Source organism: Heptranchias perlo, chromosome 27 (assembly GCF_035084215.1).
Source record: "Heptranchias perlo isolate sHepPer1 chromosome 27, sHepPer1.hap1, whole genome shotgun sequence".
Taxonomy (NCBI): domain Eukaryota; kingdom Metazoa; phylum Chordata; class Chondrichthyes; order Hexanchiformes; family Hexanchidae; genus Heptranchias; species Heptranchias perlo.
The window spans coordinates 33,534,718-33,556,045 of NC_090351.1; the positions used below are offsets into that span (position 1 = coordinate 33,534,718).

Genomic DNA, 21,328 nt, shown 5'->3' on the forward strand with positions numbered 1-21,328 from the left:
GATCACTACTGCTGCACCAGCCTCCAATAAACATTTCTAGAGTGTACCTAAAATGGTTAAATAGGTGACATAGTGACTTTGGTGCAATGGGGCATGAGCTTTTGCTGCAATTTGCCACATGTGAGATCCTGATCTAAGCTTCACTGCAATGTGGAAGTGCTATGGGGCGCTCAGGAGCTGTCCCTTAGGGACTATGTTCTTGTGTGTGCAATTTTTACACAGCATTTCCTGAGCTGTGTGTCATGTCAAAGACAGTATACACTATGGTGTGCTTGTACTACATTCCTATATATTTCTCACTTATTTATTGGGCTTATGAGCACCTATAATTTTCTTCCTGTATCAAATACACATTTTCTATTGAAGCAAAAACAGTTCGACCTTCACAAAGCAAGTATTCAAACCAGTTGGAGTAGGTAGCCTCACTGATTCAACTTCCCATTGGTGACTGCATAAAGGCAACTAATGTGAAGCAAACTTTTAAAGCATTCCTAAATGGTCAAACTGACCACCTGGGAACTACTTGAGCTTTATTTTTCACCCCTTCAAGTTTCACTTTTCATCTTTTATTAGTGCCATAAGTTTTGAGTTTTTCCATCACATTCTCTCTAGGGTACAGTGTCATCAGTCATTTCCATAAGCAGACCTTGTGTGCCCTATGATCGAAAGTGTACCCAGTAACTAGTTAATCAATACCATGACCCAGAAATTGCAATAGAGAACTCTTGCCTTTTATACCGGTTTCTAAAATATGATGCGTGCCACCATGTGAATCCTTGTCTCTTGATAGAAGGCAGACTAAAAATTTAACCAAGGCGAGGCACAGTTTCAAACCAACAACTTGTTTATTTACACAAAATACATGAATAAACAGTGTGCAGTTTTCACAGAGAGAACAATTGATTTTCCTTTACTTCTTGGTTATGGAAAGTAATAAAAATGCTGTTTACTTACTCCCGAAAAATGAGCTCACCTTCTATCGCTAAATTTTTGAAGCGGTGCAAGTTCAGACTTTTAGAACACAGGTGATTGCTATTGTTATGAAAACAGACGACTCTGCCTTGTGTGTGAGAGAGAGATCAAGCAAGCAAGAGAGCCCCCTCTCTCTGGAGACCCACCCCCCCTTAATTCTGTAAGATAAATGGGTCATCTAAACGAGCTGTCAATCAGGTCGCTATCCTGAGGTGGGAGCCTCCCTCTTTGATTTGGAGTGTAGGAGACTCCCATGCGACTATCTTAACTAAGCACGTGCCCCTGCCCCCCCTCATGGAATGACATCTGGACCTTCAGGTGTTGCAAGGTGCCATCTTCTTGCAATAACAGGAAAATGTTTGAGATTGTACGTATCGATCCTCCCTTTGAATAACTAATTAACACTTCACTTCATTATTCTACACAGCCTGGTTTTAAGGTCCTAGCTTATTGAGAAAAATGCTGAATCTAACATCACTGAAATATTATAAGTTTTAAAAAATTCAGCTTAAGCAACCCAGGCAAATTTCAATTTGCCACAGTTAGCAAAGAGCCAAATTCCATCGGCTCTTTAACATTAAAATGTAAATGGTGTTTGGATGCCGTGAATGCTGCTCTGTGAACCCATTCTTCCATGCGCACACATGGCCAGAAAGCAACATGTAACAGTAAGGATAACTCGGGTGTATCAGCTGCATGTCACTTTAAGTAGATACCAGTCTCAAACCAGCATCCATGTTATAACTATGTCCTTAACATATATCAAAAGTTAGAAAAAATGATCACGCATTTATTTTGTTTAATTTCAGACTCTATCAGTTGTCTAAAGCAGGCAAGCTCTGCGTCCCAGCCATGAATGTGAATGATTCTGTTACCAAACAAAAATTTGATAACCTCTACTGCTGCAGGGAGTCCATCTTGGATGGGTAAGGAAGTAGAAATGCAGCAGTTTGATCATTTTTTTTGTTTTGAAGCTTTTTGCATATGTATAATTTGTGAACCATCCCCTCAATTTTAGCAGAAGCTTATTTCCATGTTTCTAATTGACAACAGAATTTTTATGAACCCACAAGAAAAGCTCCACTGAGCAGATGACGTTGGTTATGCTCTCAGTTAATGTTGGCATGTCGGGATGTGCAAGTGGGCACACAAAAGCATGATCATGGCTCATTTTAATGTGAAGTGAAAAACCACATCAAAGCTCACTAGGGGCTGTTTGGGGATTATCTGTGTGTTTGTTTAATCAGTGGTCATTGTGCCCATTGAGGCACATGGGAGTTTTGCACTGTGAGTGGCAACAGTAAAGTAAACTTAATGTATTTACTTAAGCTGGTAGCCAAGGTGAACAGGTTTAAAAAAAAACTTGTCACCCAGCACTAGCCTAAATGAATCCAGCAAGTTTACTTTAATGTTGCCATTGGCTGCACGAGACCCACATGTCAGGAGAGGGGGGCAGTAATTTGTTGCAAAAGTAGCTATTGAAACTGCTTTAAAATAACTATCAAAAAAGAAGTCTGACCCAGGAAGCCCCCTAAATCTTAATTCAGGGAACCAATTAAAAGTGTGCAGTCACATCTTTTACCATTCTCTCCTCCCCCAGTTATTTGCTTAACTTTTTCTCCTGAAGGTTCTGACTCATGGTGGCTACGTCTCCACTGGTGCCAGCTGGCCTTCGGTAACTCATCCAAGCAGTCATTCTTTGTAGGTGAACTTTGATAGTGATGGTCGGTAGGTTGTTTGACTGTTGGGAGCATCGCACTTGAACTTGATCCCATCTGCGTGCACCTCCTTTCCAGCGGGAATCACTGGATAGCAATCTGGAGCAGGAACTCCTGCTGTGCCTTTTCTTTTCTTTTTCCTCCCTAGCTCAGGGACACAGGCCCTTTCGGCATGCGTTTTGCTGCACCAGCTGAGATCGGCCAACCTTGCTCAGGGGAGCTATTTCCTTTTTAGCACTTTAACAAACGTAAGAGACCCCCAGTGTGCCCAGAGGAATTTTTTGTTTTGATCACAAATCATATATCATTTTGGTTGAAGGTACACACCTGCTCTTCTTGGACAGCTTTATAAACTATGAATCTCATGTTCTGCTTCTGTCTTTCTATTCCTAGCTTAAAGAGAACAACGGATGTGATGTTCGGTGGAAAGCAAGTGGTGGTGTGTGGATACGGAGAGGTAAAGTCTACTCCCAAGTACTTCTAAAATAAATAAACACTTTCAAACCATTCACCTGAATGTCTTTTCTTTTATTTCTAACTCTGTTTGTGACCTAATCTTTGTGCTGAATATTATCAATGAGCACTCATTCCAGTTTACTGTTTACCGCAAATAATTGGTTTTTGTAATTTTGCACGCTCATTATGCAAACATTGGATATCTGATTAGTACGCTGTTCTGAAAGCACGCGCCTGTCTGAGTGTTTGTTGATTTGGGTTGTGTTGCAGCATTTACATAAATGAAGAAGTACAGTGACTTCAGAACAATCTATTACTGCACTAAAGTATTGTGCCCCTCTGGCAGTAAAAGAGAGCAACTATCACTGGAACACTGCAAAACGATTCATTTATTACATGTACCTCATTCCCTTTTGTTCTTTGCAAATGTAAAACTGAAATTACCTAATAAAAGTAATGTTTTTTGGGTTAGAAATGTACTCGAAGATTCTGCTCAGCATTCCCTCAGCCCCTCCCCCTTCTATGGCACCTTTTATGTATGGAAGCTGTAGCAGTGGCTAATGTATCTCATAGAGGAGCTGTTTGTCACTTTAATATACCCTCATTTATCTAGAGATAACGTTATATAAAAAAAACTTAAGTGCAGCTTGTCCCACATCCTCTTATCTATTTTCCAGATCAGGTAGAGTGATAGATGCAATAGTGAGCCGATGTTATCTGCCATTGTATCTAGGAAATTAGACAAGGCTTCAGGTGTGAAAGATTGCTTACGCAGGGAGGCCTGACAGAGTAGCAAGAATCTTGCTTTACTGGTTTTGAATTTAGGGAAAAAAATAGCAATATTAGCAACTCTGCTGTCAATAATATCACATCAAGGGAAATGGCCCTTTGAAAATAAAGAACAAAAGTGCTGGAAATACAGTCAGTTGTTGAAAAAGAAATGGTTTAATGTTCTGGGTGCGAAACTTTGTCATAAGTTCTAAAGAGGGACTCCATCAGAAACATTAGCCTGTCTTTCTCATGCAGGGTGCATTTAAGAGGAAGCTGGATAAACACGAGGGAGAAAGGAATAGAAGGTTATGCTGATAGGGTTAGATGAAGAGGGGTGGGAGGAGGCTCGTGTGGACCAACTGGGCCGAATGGCCTGTTTCTGTACTGTACACATTCTATGTAGTTCTATATAGATGATGACTAGCCTGTTGCATATTTCTAGCATTTACAGTTTTCAAATTTCCATCTTTTGTGGTTTTACTTTATAGTCTCTGCAGCCATTTTGAATTTCCTTACGACATTGCTTTTGAAATCGTTAGTAGTAAACCACACATCATCAAAACAATTCCGTTTAATATCTTTGCGATTCCTCAAAGTCAAAGACTAAAGAAAAAAATATGAATAATGCAATACTTTTAATGCTAATATGTTTTTATAGGTTGGAAAAGGTTGCTGCGCTGCTCTGAAGGCTCTGGGTGCAATTGTGTATGTGACCGAGATTGATCCGATTTGTGCTCTACAGGCTTGGTAAGATGACTGTTTTCAATGCTTATTGTAGCTCCGTGCTCAGACCTCTGGTATCTTGGCTAAAGGAACCAGGGGGTTAGCAGAGTCCTCAAGGTAAAACGGAGCAGAATACACCTATCTGGTTTATAAGATATTTTATTCCTATGCATCTAATATGGTGAATGTTTTGTTCTGTCTTAATTTCTGCACTGTTTAGCCAGCTTTCTTCTTGCTGTGTTTTCTTCGGAGAAATATTGCACCTATTGACCTTTTCCAATTCTGGTTCATATTTGAGCAATGCCTGAAAAACATCAACATTGGAAGTTCAATTTCATCCTTTAATTCCAAGAAAACTGTGGGCTGAGAAAGATCCTGTGCTTCAATTCATTTCTTTTATCTTCAGACTGTAACTGCAGGTTTTCTTGCAGATATCACATGAAAGAGGAGGAGGATGTATTTCAAAAGCTGAATTTACCTTTTTAGCGATGAAAGGTTTTTAAAAAAAGATGCTTTTACCAGATGATTTTATGGGTGGTTGTGTTCACTCAACTAACCATTTGAGCCTTGACGGTGAGCGAGGGCATCACAACTGAAGCCAGACTTCTCATCTTAAAATCAAAATCCATGTATTTCTAGTTGGAGTCACCGGATATTAATCCTGCTGATTATTTTTCCCTTCTCTAGCCCAGCATATCAAGGCCAATTTTAGAGCTCCAACAGGAGACACGCCAGAGATCAGCTAACCCCACACAAACAGGAGATCAAACCTAGGATCTTCTGTTCTGCATGGCTTAATATCACACTGGACGGTGCACGTACCCACTAAGCCATCGGGAGTGCTAAGTAAATCTTCTATAAATTACATGACCACCAATTTAACATAGAGATGCCCTTTTAAGCACTTCCAAGTCAAACAAGGCAGCTCCACAATATGCTTCAACCTCAGATAGAATACTTAGCTTGTAGTTCACTTCCTAACACAGAAGCTAGAACAATCACTGTCGCTGTGTTAAGCTTTTGGGTGAGGTAGCGGGGTGGTGGGGGGGGGTCTACTGGCATCTGTGGAACTATATCTCATCAAGTGTCAATTCAGCAGAGGGCAGAAGAAAACTGAACCACATTTCTCCCCGAAAAAGGACGAATTAGGCTTCCCTCATGATTCAGTGAGTAGCTGACTAGCCACAAAGGTCCCAGATTCAACTCCCTGTCTGTTGTTACTTGTTCCAGTGACCACTGCTGAGGACAGGATTGTGCTCAACACTGGTGCCTCATATAGCCAAGTTCACTAGTAAAGCCCATACATGAGTAATGGTCACTTGGGATATGTGCTAGAGGCAACTGGGATCTGTGGCTTCAGGATGAAAGGAGAGAAACATAGCAGGGGAAAATAAGTTTTTTTTAAAAAGTGATTAATTTACAGATTTTTAATAATCTCCAAATTATGCAACAAAATGTCTTAATCCTATGATGATATTGAACCAATAATTCAATAGATTGACATTTTTTAATGTTAAAGATCTTTTAATTTTTTGTGTAATTAACTGATAAATAATCCCTTAATTATGTGGCTGCAGTTATTTGACACTCTTCCAGTTATTTCATTTTTTTGGACTTTTTGAGATGTCTGATCAATCAACTTAATTTGGTTGAAGAATATATAACTCCTGGTAATGTGTGCTGCCCAATAATATTCAACCCACCTGACAGTTTGCCTCTTTAGTCAATTCTATCTGGACCTCAATCTAAATGGACCTTGGAAACCAGCAGATCAAGGGTTAGCATTAAAAAAAGTAAGATTTATCACTTTGTAAATTAGTGCTCTAAGAGTCGCGATGTGATTTAATAAAACAGATGACCCCTGTGAGTAGCTGACCCTCGTGTCAAAAGTAAAAAAAAAACTTTCAGATCAAGGTATTTACTACTTTATTTTTATTGTAAACCTTTTCGTCCCTCTGTAGTATGGACGGGTTTCGTGTGATGAAACTGAATGAAGTCATACGACAAGTGGATTTGATCATTACCTGCACAGGTACTGGAGGGATGTAGATAATGTCTTAATTAGCAGCACAGTCCACCTATTGTGATTACAAATAAAGTCCTGGAAGTGGGGTAAGGGATGGGGGTGGGTAAAAGTTATGCCGTGCTAAAAAATGTCCTAAAAATATATTTTCAAAAATATGAGTCAAATATTATCTTGTACTGTTTAGATGCTGAATTGGAAGCACCCCTACATTTGACCCCAGGAGATTTTAAGTAAAATTGGGTTTTTGGTGCCAGTTCAAACCCTTTCAGTGAATGTTTAATTTAATTTAGTTCAAAAACACACGCATCAAGTGATACGTTTTAAGAACTATGGATTTATTGCATTTTGAGTCTCTCTTCTTTCCCCCCTCTTAAATTAAGTTTTCTTCTGTTTTGTTACTGGAAGCACGTGTCCTGTGCATTCTGGACAGTTGATGCACAATGACATACGTGATGACGCCGCACTAACCAATTAATGATAGTGATATAATGATCGCAGAGCTGCTGAATAATGTTTCCAAGTAACTTGCATATTATTAGCTATGATACATTTTGTAAATTGCTTTTTAGTTTGTATTTTAAGTGACGTATGGATGTAAAGCTGTGCTGACATATTGTGTACAGTTTCTTCTTAAATGAATATGTTCTGTTTTTAGGTAACAAGAACGTTGTTACTAGGGAACAGCTTGACCGAATGAAAAATGGCTGCATTGTGTGCAACATGGGTCATTCCAACACGGAGATTGACGTGGTAAGGAAAAATTTTCATAGACATTTAAGGTGAAATTAAACACTTGAAGAAGAAAGATATTAAAGTTACAGGAGAAGAACAGGAAAGTGGGATTAAAGTACATAGTTCCTATGTGGAGCTAGTACCCACATCAGGCATGATTGGTCAGTGGCCCCATCTGTGTCGAGGTTTCTACGATTCTGTGTAACCGTTGTCTAGTAAAGTGCGTGATAATATTGTTTTCAGAAGCCAGAATGCTTCTGATATTCTGAATGTTACTTTTATTCACAAAAAACTGTTACTTCACAATTTGCTGCAGTATTAAGATTTTACTCAAATGAGAGTAATTATTAATTAAACAAAATATGAATTAATTTTGAATGCAAGTAATTAGACCAATTAAAATGGAATATAATGCTGGATTTTTTTTATTGTTTGTTTTCCAATAGTTATATTGATCTATATTTTGTAATATTTTTATCTGTTTTTCTTAACAAAATTTCTACTGCAGGCCAGTCTACGTACTCCAGAACTGACATGGGAGCGTGTACGGTCTCAAGTTGATCACGTGATCTGGCCTGATGGGAAGCGTGTTGTGCTTTTAGCTGAGGTTTGTAGACTTCATTCTGCTTCTAGAGTAAGAATCTGTACTGGAATAAATTCAAGATTGTTCACAGCAGCCTTAAGGAAAATAACATAGCTGCTGGGAAATCGACGGGCAGGAAAAGACCAGCTGGTCCATCAAGTCTGCCCCACACCATGATGGCCGGACCATCATGACTAAACACTTCTTCCCAACTCCCACCCACCCCCACAGCTGTGTAATCTCCTGAGAGAGGCAAAAAAACCAGAAAAAAAACCCCAGGGCCAATAAGGGAAAAAAATACTTTGGAAAATTCATCTCCAACCCCCTCAGGCGATCGAAACCAGTCCAGAAGATAACATGGAAGTGTTATGTATAAAAGACATTTACCTTCTATATGCTGTAGCCATTGAGCTTGGCTACAACAATGTACAAGGCCAAAGATGGAGAGGTAAGAGTGAGAATGGGAGGGGGAGTTTATGTGGCAAGTTGTGAGGAGCTCAGTGTGACAATTACAGCTGGAACAGACAAAGTGGTCACCTAATTTGCGTTCGATGTCCTCCATTTAGAGGAGACTGCCTCTGTGAGCTGTAAATACCATATACTATTTTGGAGGACCTACACAAAGGTTGCTATCTCATATGGAAGAGTGTTTGGGGTCCTAGACAGTGGTATGGGAGAAGGTGAATGGACAGCTGTTGCACCTGCTGCAATTACACCGGAAAGTGTCTGGGGAAGGGCAGCGGAAAAGTGGAGAGGAATATTTTGGGGGAACAATCCTTCCTGAAAATGGATGGGGAGGAGAAGATGTGCTTGCTGGTAGAATCATATTGTAGTTGTTGGAAATTGCAGATGACAGTCTAGCAAATGCAGAGGCTGTTGGGGTGGAAAATGAGGGCAAGGGAAAACTTGTGCAGGAGGAGTTGAGAATGGTGTTAAGGGAAATGGGCCAGACATGGTCAGGGGACTTGTTGACCAGCACGGACAAAATAGAGGAAGATCCATGAAGCTGTGGTGCGGAAGGTGGAATCATTGGAGGAGATGTGATGGAGGTGGAGAAAATGGAAGAGATGGAATCTTCACAGGAGGAAGATTGGAAAGACGCGGACTCCAGGTAGTGGTGGGAATCCATGGGCTTGTCACAGATGTCTGTTGAAAGCTCACCACTAGATTTAGAGGCAGACAAGGCCGTGAGGGGAACAGTCAGGAATGAACCACGTGAAGCTGAGGGAAGGTTTGAAATCAGAAGCAAGGATAATCAGGGAGGGGGCAGACAGCAAGAAGGATTATAAAAGGCTTCAGGAAGGTATGCAGGTTAGCAGAATGGACATATAGGCATCTAGGTGGCAATATAATTTAATCTGGATAAGTGTGAGTTAATGCATTTCAGGACATTTGATGGAAAGACAAGAAGAATGCAGATGAACAAAGAGACAGAGGAATTCAAATGGATAATCCCCTGAAAGTGTGAGGCAGATAGATAAAACCATAAAAAAACGCAGCATTTTATGTTTTATTAATAGGGGCATAGAGTAAAGAAGTAATAAATTTGTACAGTAGTTGATTAATCCACAGTTATAAGACTGTGTATAGTTTTAAGTTCACCATTATAGAAAGGACATTAAAGCCATAGCGTGTAACGAAAAGATTCCATGGGATGATGCTGGGGCTGGAACACTATGGTTATAAGGAGAGACTTGAGATACTAGGACTATTTCCACTGGAACAGAAAGGGCCGAGAGGCGATTTAATAGAGGTTTTTAAAATTATGAAGGGCTTTGATCGTGAATAAGGAAAGACTATCCCCTCTGATTGGAGAGTTGGTGACAAGGGGCCACCAATTTAAAATCGCCACAGTAGAGTGAGGAGAAAGGTTTCGAAGAACCTTCTTTACACCGGAGCATGACATGCTTTGTCATAAGGAGTGTTGAGGCAGACACCATTTAATCTTTTAATGGAAAATTGGATAAATGTTTGAAGTAGAGGAAGATACAGGGCAGGGAAGATACAGGATATGAAGAAAGTGTGGGACAGTGGGATTAGCTTTGGATTGCTGTAGTAAAGATCTAGCATAAATGCAATGGGCCAAATGGCCGCCTCCTATGCTGTAAACATCCTATGTGGTTCTATGGATCAAGGGGCCTGGATAGAATCAAAGTGTTCCACGTATTCTACAAATAGACAACCACATCTGGGACCCGTGTAGGTTTCCATATTTATCTGGAGGAAGTCAGTGGAGTTAAGATACATTGTTCAAGGTGAAAATAAGTTCAGCTAGATGGGGGAGGTGGATGGGGACTGGTTGGGCTGCTATTAAAGTAGTGGAAGGCCTGGAGCCTGCCCAGAGTGACAATACATCCACAGTGAAAGGGAGATAAATGGGGCTTCTGTATTACCTGCAACCTTCAAAGTGGTAGAGGGTGTCAGAGTCTCCGACGTTGATGGGTAGAGCTTGAACAAGGGGGAGAAGAGTACAGTTGTGATTGGGTCAAGGCCATTTTTCATATGAACCTAGGTCAGTGAGTGTGGACAGGTTATTCGAATGTGGAGAACATCACAGCCGACCCCAATGCCGTCATCGCTGAATATCCACATATTGGCCCTTTCCAGCAGGAGTCACTGGATAGGACATTTCTCGGTTGCTGTCCTAGTGTGCTAACTGAAAGAAATGTTGCTGTTGAATTCTGACAAGTGGTATTTAGACTGAAGTAAAGTGCTATTTATTGAAGAGGGTAATTGAAATTGCAAGGTAGTGATCCATTTGCAGGATTCAGAGGATTTAAGCCACAAGCATAAAGTTCAAGTGGTTCAGGTTTGTCATGTGTATCCTGAGACCAGGAGATGGAAAAATCAACAGTGGATCAATTTGGGCCACAAGCTTGCCTCCTAGCAACTGATTATTGAGCAGGTGAAGCCTGAAAGCAGGGCGTTTGCACTTCCTCTGCCTGAGTTCTGTACACATACGTCAGGCTGGGAAGTAAGCAAATATTTCTGAGAAGTGAAAGCAATGTAATTAAACTGATGTTTGTATCTGATCACTTTCAGGAATAGTCTGGAACATGCGGTAAATTATTGCAAAAGAGGAGGTGAATTAGCATTTGTAGCTGCTCACATCGTAGGGCTGATTTTACAGATGTGAACTATTGGCGGGGAGTCTTATCGTCAACCACCCTTATCAGAAAATTCATTCAAGCTGATGAATTGAAAATCAAAGTCAGCGATTTTCTGATATCTGCAACTGGCAGACGAGGTTCCCTGCTGGTAGTTTGCATTAATAAAATTAGCCCTTGTTTGTATATAGATTTTAACTCTACCTGCTCCTCAAGACCTGTGGCTTTCCTTGACTAGTTGCTCCAGCTGCTAGGACATGTACCAGAATGTTTCTGGTAGATTTTGGTGTTGCAGAGATCCCTTTAACCAGGGTAGCTAGGCCGAGGGGAGGTTGCTATGGAGCCCCAGTCTAAAAAAGGAAAACCATGCTGCACTTTCCATTCAATACTCAGTCAACTCTGAGCCTGCCCGGGCAGCGGCAGATAATTTAGGAACTGCTTTATCCCCTAAAGGCAAGCTCACTGACTGAGCGAGGCTTTTGGAAAGGAGCAATCTTTCTGTGGCCAAAATCTGGCCTACTGTAAAAGCCACTCCCACCGCCCCCTCCCCCCTCCACAAAAGTTTTTGTTTGCCTAGGAATTGAAGTAGGGTGGAAGGAGGCTCTGTGGAGTATAAACACCGGCGTGGACCAGTTGGGTCAAATGGCCTGTTTCTGTGCTATACATTTTATGTAATTCTGTGTAAACACACACTTCATAAGGGAGGGAAGATTGGAAAGTGATTTATCCCATGGTACCCTTGTGCTTCTGTAGAAGCCATGTGTTGTCTGCCAGTGGCTCACTTGTCTGCCACGTCAGCCAAGGAATGGTGTTCGGTGAAGGAAGGAGGGAGAAGAAAATAAACTGGCAATGGTGTACAGTTTAAAATGCCAAAAGTTTAATAATTTCTCACGTTTTTTGATTCAGGGTCGTCTTCTTAACTTGAGCTGTTCAACTGTGCCTACTTTTGTGTTATCAATCACAGCAACCACTCAGGTAAGTGAGTAGATGAGAACCCCAATAAATAATTTAACTGCAGTGTGACTTACGATACACTATGGCAGAGTCCTCTGTAATCTGATATTGGTATGTTTGTTTTTTTTAATAAAAATGACCCTATATTTCATATATTCTGTATATTTTGTTATAGTCATGTGACACAAGTCCAACCACTTCACTCATCTCTCTGGCAGCACTTCTGGTTAGAGATGATGATGAAATGTCTTGTAACTTTTTAAGACATATATGTGAAAAACACGAACAGAAACTCAGTGATAACAGTAGAGATGGGCCAAACCTGTGTGAATTGTATCCATGTGATTTATATCAATTCGTGTTAATTGTATTCAGGTGGTGCGTACCAATTGGGGACTCTCTTGTATTCATTTATAAGAGAGCTTATCTAGGGTGTGGGGTTGATCTCTGTGAATAAAGGCTTGGAAGCAACTGAAGACCAGGCTCTAGTAGTCTATCCTTCACCACCTAGCTACCCAATTTATAACAACCTGCACTGTTAGGTGAGCTCAAAAACAAGCATCAGTTGAAACTAGCAGATCTCTGGTCCACTTGTCACAAGTCCCAGTACTCTACAGTTACAGCTGTCGAGCCACTAATTTTTTTTGATGGACAATGAACAAATATGAACTACAATGTTTCACAAAAGTGAAATACCCAGGTGTGTTGGCAAATATATGGCTTTATATCAACCCTGTTTATCGCATATAAGTTAGTGATCTGTACTGATCTCTATGCAGGCACTGGCTCTGATAGAGCTCTACAATGCTCCTGAAGGGCGCTACAAACAAGACGTGTACCTACTGCCTAAAAAGATGGGTAAGTGGTCGAGTGCTTTCCCTTGTAGAGCTGCATCTCAGACAAAAAGATGAGGAAGTGGGGAGTGTCTGCCATTACGCATTGTATAGTGTTACTGTGGCACTAATAAGATGAAATTCTAGAGAAAGTGTCAAAAGATTGTTTAGTTGTCCTGGTAAATATTTCAGTCGACAGCCAGGAAGCAGAATTTTTGCAGAGTGCCAGAAATTACTTGTATCAGTTATCCAATACTTCTATCCAGCACTTATTTGTGCATAAATCTTGTCTCCTTACAGATGAGTATGTTGCCAGTTTGCATCTGCCAACCTTTGATGCCCACTTGACAGAATTGACAGAAGACCAGGCAAAATATCTTGGCCTAAACAAAAATGGACCTTTCAAACCTAATTACTACAGGTGCACTTCTGTATAATGGACCTTAAAAATAATTGCACGTATTTAGTGGAATTGTTTAAGGTTTACCAAGAGAAGCTATCGTAAGTGTAGACTTGAAGAAACCGAGCTGCCTCTGAGCTCAGGATGCTTACGTTGCAAAAACATTGAACTTCTTGTATCTTTGAGCATATTAATCTTTTATTATTGTTATGACATATACTTCCTGAAAATTACAATGTGCATCATTGAAAGATATCCACATATTCAGCTATTTACTTGTGAGGGTTTATTCATTGCAATTTAGGAAAAATATATATAGTACTCTGTGGGAAAGTATTTATACTACATCCAGAGAGGAAAAAATACCCCTTCCTGTAGGTAAAACAATGCTTTACGGATATTTGGATAGACCTTTAATTAAAAAATTCGACATATAGATAGAAGCTGTGTCTTTTTTTAAATAAAAGTTTGTTTAGAAAACTGAGCTCAATTTCAACAGCCCATCATTTGTGAACTTCATCAATTGACGTCTGCTGTTCCTCCCCACTCAGAAGTTGGCTAGGGAGGAGAAACAGAGGTCAATTGCTGTGTGTTCATACATTATTTTTCCCCCTACTGACCCACGCTAAGGTATGATTTGACAGGCAAGGAACACCCACTTAGTACCTTTTTGGCAAGTGGTCATTCTTCATGTGTCAGCGATATAAAGAAATACATAAAAGTTACAACCATGTCCGTTGCCTCCTCAAAAGAATTGAAGGAGGCCATTCGGCCTATCATGTCTGTGCCGGCTCTTTGAAAGAGCTATAAAATTAGTCCCATTCCCCTGTTCTTTCCCCATAGCCCTGCAAATTTCTCCTTTTCAAGTATATATCCAATTCCTTTTTTGAAAGTTGCTATTGAATTTGTTTCCACCACATTTTCAGGTCGTGCATTCTAGATCATAACAACTTGCTGTGTAAAAAAAAAAAAACCTCCTCATTTCCCCCCCACCCCCTGGATTTTTTGCCAATTATCTAGTTACTGACCCTGCTGCCAGTGGAAACAGTTTCACCCCATCTACTCTATCAAGACCCCTCATAATTTTTAAATTGATAATTTTCCTGTTCCTTTTGATGTTTCTAAAAATGTTTTCCTCATACTACTTATTAGCTTTTCCTTATCCCACTCAACCTCTTATTTTCTCACATTCTCCTTTATTTTTTTCATTATTATTCTTCTTATGGTCCACATAAGCCCTCTTCTTCATTGTTAATTGATTTCTAACCTTTTTATTTATCCATAGCATCCCAAGACTACTAGTAGTTTTTTTTTTAGTGGAATATACTTACTTTGTACCTGTGCAAACTTTTTTTTAAAATAACGTCCCACTGTTGTTCTACAGTCCTGTGTGCCAATTTCTCCTTCCTCCTTACCTTAGCTAGCTCACTCCTTATTTTTCCAAAATCTGCCCTAATGCAATGTGGTATTCTTGCGCTATTGGCAGATTCCATTGTCACCATACTTTGGCTCAGGGACGTTAAGGTCAAAATTAACATCCCTCCTGCAATTCCAGATGAGATAAATGAAGTTGGCACAAGCCAGGAAGTGAACTTATGACCTGCTGCTCTTTGTGGCTTGGTTACATGTTGCCTTTACCAACTGAGCCATCAAAGGACCCCCCCAGACCTTCAAAAACCCATATCTTCATAAAATAATGGCTAATTCCCTGATTTTGGATCCATAGCCAATGATCGTAATCCAAGAAATCCTGAAAGAAAGAACTGTAATCACCTCTTTCAATAACTAATACCATGTCTACAATAATCCCTGATGCTCAAGTTCTCATCAGACATGAACACCTCATCATGTGGGAATTCTATTAGAGTGGGGGAAATGTTAATACAAATATTGAATAAAGAAACCTATTAAGAAGCTGAGGAGGACTTAGAAGCTTTCAGTTAAAGCATATTGCAAGGATTTCTGCTCAAAAATGAACACACATAAAATGTAGGACCAATATTTTATGTTTAATTATTGTGAAAAGTCTATCTTATACGTGTAAGGGGACTCTATATTTGAACAGAAGTAATTATTTTGGTGCTGAATAAGCAGGTAATTGTCCCTCAGGTCTTTTGTTCCAAGCACCCTATATATGTCATGTTATGCAAGGACCTGTGCTGCCATTTATATTGCGCGTTCTATAGTCACTAATAGTTCGATGGACCTTTTGTAGTGAAAAATTTATTTTGTGTAAAGGCTGATATAATTAGTGCAACAACTCTTCATGTAAATAGTAGGATAGTACTTATAATTGTCCGTGCTTAAATGGAGGGGTTGGGGCTTATACAGAGAACGCAAGTTAGTCATTGAATTGTGAAGAGAACCCTTCTTTACACAGAACATTTTTTTTCCCCTCTGCAGGTATTAGATGGACCAGAACCAAAATGATTGAAAGAAGGACCAAGTTGTCTGAAACCTCATGAGAAGAATGTATAGTAGGAGCCAGCCTAGTGGTTTGAATGCTCACTAAATGTATTTGAAGAGCATTTCTGCACTCCTAGGCATATTATTTCTTTAACAGCCTGGTCTTTTGCGTGTATTTTCTTTTCTGCACTCTTCTAATTATAAATGAGTGTTTTGATTTCTAATTTACTGCCGAGAGGTGTAACTGTCACATTATATTGTGACCGCACAGTCTCCATGAAATCACTTGAGCCTGTATATGATTGATGTGCAAACAAATAGTACTGTAATAATTTAAAAAATTATCTTTTTTTGTTTGCTTTGTTTTCCTGTTTGTTTTAGTCCAAGACCTGAGCTTTAAGCTCAGTTCAAACTGTTCCAAAGGATTCTCTTGTTTTTACTATATGTTTTTTTTTTAATCTGTTCTTGGTGGCAATCGAAGCCTGTTTGGTAATTGCCAGTACAGTTGTAAGATACTCATGTCTTTTCAGGAGCCAGTGCTGACTGTAATAAATGATGAGTATCAACTTTTAAACAAATCCGATTCAGTACTAAAGCAGCTGTGAATATCACTGTGTAGCCAAAAAAAATGTGAATGGTTTTGTTTATGCAGAATTTCAGTTCACGTCTCTTTTCATGCAATGCTAGCCTTACTTGTGCGCTTTAATATATTGACACCACTAGATGTTACACTTCAGGACACGAATCATTACGAATCAAGCAAAGAAAATTAGAAGCTTACGTCTGTCGGTTCAACAGGGAAAATAATTTTAAGGTGTCAGTATTCTAATTCTAGTCGGTTACATTTTGACAGAATCATATTGGAACAAGTTTTGTCATAAGATTGTGCCAAATGGAGTTTGTGGTGACGAGCACTAATCTGGTTGAGTCTTGATGGCTTCATATTCCACAGACACTTGCTGTATACAAACACACAAAACATTTCAGCGATTATGTACTGTTTGTGACAGGGCTTTTTTTTTGTCAATGCATTTTCTGGACCATGAACAAGCACTGGATTCTACTGGTGACCTCTATTAATACCATGGGTTTTATGCCAATGAGCCTCTAAGGTTGTATACCCAACAGTGGGACCAGAAAATACTTTCACTCCAGTTACATGAAAAAGATATATTTTAAAAAAATAATAAAGAATTTAAAAATCATTGTAGAAACATGAAGGATTTTTCAATCAAAGAATTGCTTCTGTGTTGTCTTATGTCAATTGATCTGGGTGAGAATGACTCCAATTTGTTAATTTCTGATGTGCAATGCAGCATCCTGATACAGATGCATGTGAGAAAGTTTAGAACTGTGAATGGTTAAGTCTGTTTCCTGTAACTGTTTGTTCATTTGATTAAAGTTAGATTATTAAATAAGAAAGGAGGGGAAAGGTCTCCCTTGCAATATTTTTAGGACTGCTACTGTCTCAACTTGCAGCAATATGTGCAAAACCAACTTACTATATTTGATTTGTGATGCAGATTTCCTAAAGACATTGATCTTGTTCCCTTTTCTGAATACGTTTGAATAATATTTCATGTCTTTTCTGATCCTTACTGGCCCAAGTTTTCCTAAACGTGACTCTGTTTCCCCCCCCATTCTGTTTGCTGTAATGAATCTGTTGCTTATGTATTGTGTTTTCCTGGATTCCCCTCCAACTTTGTGCACACATATAGTTTATGTAGACACCACCACAAAAATAGATGGGTTGGTAATGCTGTTCTGAAATGGCACCAAAGCTAATTGCTATATGAGGAATCTTGAGTATGGAATGGATTGGTCCCTTTAAACAGTAGGATATTGACCTCCCATCTATCCTTGTTGGGGAGGGAGTTGCCAGATCTTGCAGAACACTTTTTGGGAGCTCCATCCCAGGAGGGTAGGGAAATACCAGGACCTGTCTTACTTACCAGAAATGCATAATCTTACCGCCAGTAATGGGAGATTAGTTGTGGAGAAGTCTGATGCACATTGTCCTGGAAACTAAAGTGACAAAAAGTGTGGACATTAGTGGACCAGTCTTTTAAATTAGGAACCTTGACTACAATAATCAGTGAGCTGAGAGATGCACTTTAGCTTCAACTTCCATTAATTTAACAGACTTAACCATTTTTTCCCTCCATCATACGTGCTATGTTTGCTGGACTATATAATGTGTCCATTGCAGCCTCCGTATCACTGCCAACTTCAAGTAAATAATTCCCAAAATATCATCTTAAAAGCTGGCAATTAAACTTCTGCTCAATGAATATTATGGTCAAACATTTGATAAATGCTAATACAGTAATGCTGTGAGACTGTAAAAATTCCAGTCAATATGTTCAATCTTAATATATAAGTAGTCCTGCTTTGGCCATAAAATCTTATTTTTCAAAATGTTACGATATCTCCCGGAGATAAAAAAAAGAGGAGGAAGAGAGAAAAAATTGGTAAGTAGAACAGTCCATTTCAACTTCATGCCAAAAGGTGCCACCACTTCTAGCCCTGGAAATGGAAGTTCTAGTAGATTAGATGCCTTTTAAATAGGAGCATCCCTTGGCGGTCCAAAGCATTTTTTAATAATCAGGCAGTTCCCTTAAATGATTGTTACCAATAATGGGAATTAGCTGTATTTACATTTGCAGTGTTGCTGGTGAAAATAAGCCTGAATAGCTGCTGTTTATTCTGTAATAATGTAGAATTTATGTATTATCTACGCTTAATAAATGTGGAAATTCATGTTTTAATTTCACAATCTTAAAGGGACCTCAAATTATGGAATTTGTGTTTGAAAGCAGGCACACTAAACAACATTGAATTATCTTCCTGCCTTTTTAAACACCCCAAACATTAATCCACAATAAAAACAGAAAATTCTGGAAACACTTAATGGGTCAGGTAGCATCTGTGGAGAAAGAAACAGAGTTAACGTTTCAGGGCGATGACCTTTCATCAGGGAAAAAGGAGGGCAGCATGGAAAAGAACAAAAGAGAGAGGTCTGTGATAGGATGGAGGGCAGGAGTGATTAAATAACAAAAGTGCCGAACGGTGAAAGGTAAAATGAGGTGATAAGGAGACAAGTATAGAAACATAAAATGGGTCCAGAGGGGGTGTAAATGGTTGCAGCAGAATAGCACACGGACTGCAGCGGTTCAAGGCGGCAGCTCACTACCACCTTCTCGGGCAATTAGGGATGATTAGCTATAAATGCTGGCCTCGCCAGAGATGCCCACATCCCATGAACGAATTTTTAAAAAAAGCAGGGGAGGAGGGAAGCATGGATAATCTGGCAACGGCGGGTAGGCTACCATGACCCAGCAGTGTGGCAGAAGAAAGGCAGGTAGACCCCAGGGATGCGGACCACCCTGCCGGTTGTGTATCGTGGTGCACGGAGACAGACAATGAGGTGTTCTCATTGAATGTTCTATCATGCATCAAACCTTGCACAAAAATCAATCCCTGCTAATAAAAGGTTATGAATTGTTGCTACAGTGAGAGTCTGAACAGCACGATTGTTAGAAGAGACTATCCTAATTATACAACAGAAAAAGAAACACAAAAGACGCACTAATTATATCCGCCCATACACTCCAGCCAATGGACAGAAACACAATTTTTTTTGTAATTTATTTTGAAGGGCCGTAGAAAGGGTACCAGCTGGCAGCTACAGTACTATTAAAATTTTCTTTCGAGATAATCAGTACTTTTCTTGGTACATCTGTGATGGGTGGTTATTTTTATTAACATTTCTTTATGCTTTGTCTCGCTAAGAATAGGGTTTTGTTTTCTTATATTGACTTTTTTTCCCCCTACTTCATCTTAATTATTGGGTGTACAACTTACAAAAATTGTACCTGATTTGCTTATGATATCTATTTCTACTCGGGATAAGGTTTTTGAATTCTTTAAATATACCCAGTAATTATCCCAATAGAAAACAAAGATACAGTAATCCAGAGAAGATATCTGCTATTGCAACAAACTTTACAGCTGAAGTATTGAATTGTGTCATGCTAGGAACAGATAATTCTTATACAGTTTGGCACAGCTGAGAGACACAGGTTAATGAAGCATGAGCCAGGGACAGGAAAAAGATGTATTTTTATATTTTTTGTTCTTCTGTGTCCCCTGTACTGACTTAAAGGAAAGATAACTCTTCTGGTATTTACAAACCACTATGGTTTTTTCCTATGTAGTCCTATAAAGATCCATCTCTGCAGTAGCATGAGGTGTCAATGCATTAAAGAGACATCAAGCAGGACAATCTTCTACAGCAGGTACAATTGGTGGCATGGGTATCCACGTTTGTGGTGTTTTAAGTGACCAGTTAACTGGGGTAAAAGTTTTGTGTGGGGTTTTTGCTTTACAGCCTTTGCTGGCAATATTTGGTGTAAACCTGGAAAATCTTTTCATCCCTCTTCTCCCCCCCGCCCCCCTACCTCATACCTTGCTAGCCTGCTAAAACTAAGTTCTGCTCAAGTAAACAGTGATGACTACTCAATGGAGCGGACACTTTCTAGGGTAGCCCTCCTTTACATGAATCCAGTGGATTTTCTCCACTCACAGACACTCAGAATGGCTGTGTATAGAGCTTTATGAACTAGCCCTGTGACCAGCTATAATTGTTTTAAAAAAAAATCTCTAACTTTCAAAATTAAGAGTAGGAAGGAGTTCCATGTGTGAGTATATATTTGCTGTGGCACGTACCAGGTAATGGAACGCACCAGGTAATGGTATGCACTAGGCAGGTCACTCTTCTAGAAGCATGTTTTTCATAGGAATACCAATTCTGACCACAAGCAGCTAAAGAACAATACACTCCTCACACTTGGAGTTCTAGTGAAAATCCAGATTAAATATTCATGGAAGGGAGACAGGGGTGGGGATATGGTTCTGAGGAAGCTGAGTTAGTTTTGGTGCATCTGTTGTTATTGGCTCATGTCAAATCTTAATGGAGACCTATTAAAAACTTTTAGCAGATACAAAGTGGGGATAATGAAATCCATTGCCTTGTAGACCCTACAGCATTTTGATGATATTAGAAAGAACAAATACCTGCTTTGTTACACATTGGTTACAGCTACTTTTGTGGTCGCCACCGCTTAGATCACACATAGCAGTGGTTTTGTTCTTTTTATGAATTTTCTCTCCATAAGCTCCTGCTCAATGTTTTGATTTGGTCTCCTGGCTCTAATGCAAGTGGCTTTAAAAAAGAAAAAAAGTACAAACAATTAAGGCAAATCCCAGAAATAAACCAAATAACATTCACAACACAAAATCTCTCTGTTAATTGAATAATTATCACAATAACGAAAACACGAGAAACTTATCCTTTGAGCTTTAAACTGTAATGGATATATGATAAGTGGCCAACTGGCTCACCACCTTATTGATAGCAGTCCATTATATGGGTTGATTTCATTTGTGATGAAAGCCTTGTGATTCATTACCTTATGTAATGCATGTGAATTACACACCCATCTTAACTTGTGAAAGAAACCCATTAGTACCAGCACTAGTGCAGTATCCTGTTGGATAACTTCTGAAAACCTGCAGAATTGTAACTGTGAACTTGGTGACCAAAACTTCTCTGGAAGTTTGGATTATTTATATTGTATATGTTGTA

The 21,328-nt window shown here is 39.4% G+C and overlaps 1 protein-coding gene across 1 annotated transcript in view; it reads left to right on the forward strand.

The window, feature by feature from the left end:
- LOC137344562 (S-adenosylhomocysteine hydrolase-like protein 1) overlaps window positions 1–16,886 on the forward strand; it is an 84,330-nt gene extending 67,444 nt beyond the window's left edge. The window contains exons 8-17 of the mRNA XM_068007607.1: window positions 1,782–1,898; window positions 3,084–3,147; window positions 4,576–4,664; window positions 6,602–6,672; window positions 7,322–7,416; window positions 7,907–8,005; window positions 11,995–12,063; window positions 12,822–12,900; window positions 13,176–13,296; window positions 15,679–16,886. Coding sequence (XP_067863708.1) covers window positions 1,782–1,898; window positions 3,084–3,147; window positions 4,576–4,664; window positions 6,602–6,672; window positions 7,322–7,416; window positions 7,907–8,005; window positions 11,995–12,063; window positions 12,822–12,900; window positions 13,176–13,296; window positions 15,679–15,685 — 811 coding nt within the window. The 3' untranslated portion in view covers window positions 15,686–16,886. The remainder of the gene's footprint in view (window positions 1–1,781; window positions 1,899–3,083; window positions 3,148–4,575; window positions 4,665–6,601; window positions 6,673–7,321; window positions 7,417–7,906; window positions 8,006–11,994; window positions 12,064–12,821; window positions 12,901–13,175; window positions 13,297–15,678) is intronic.
- Window positions 16,887–21,328: the final 4,442 nt, after the last annotated feature.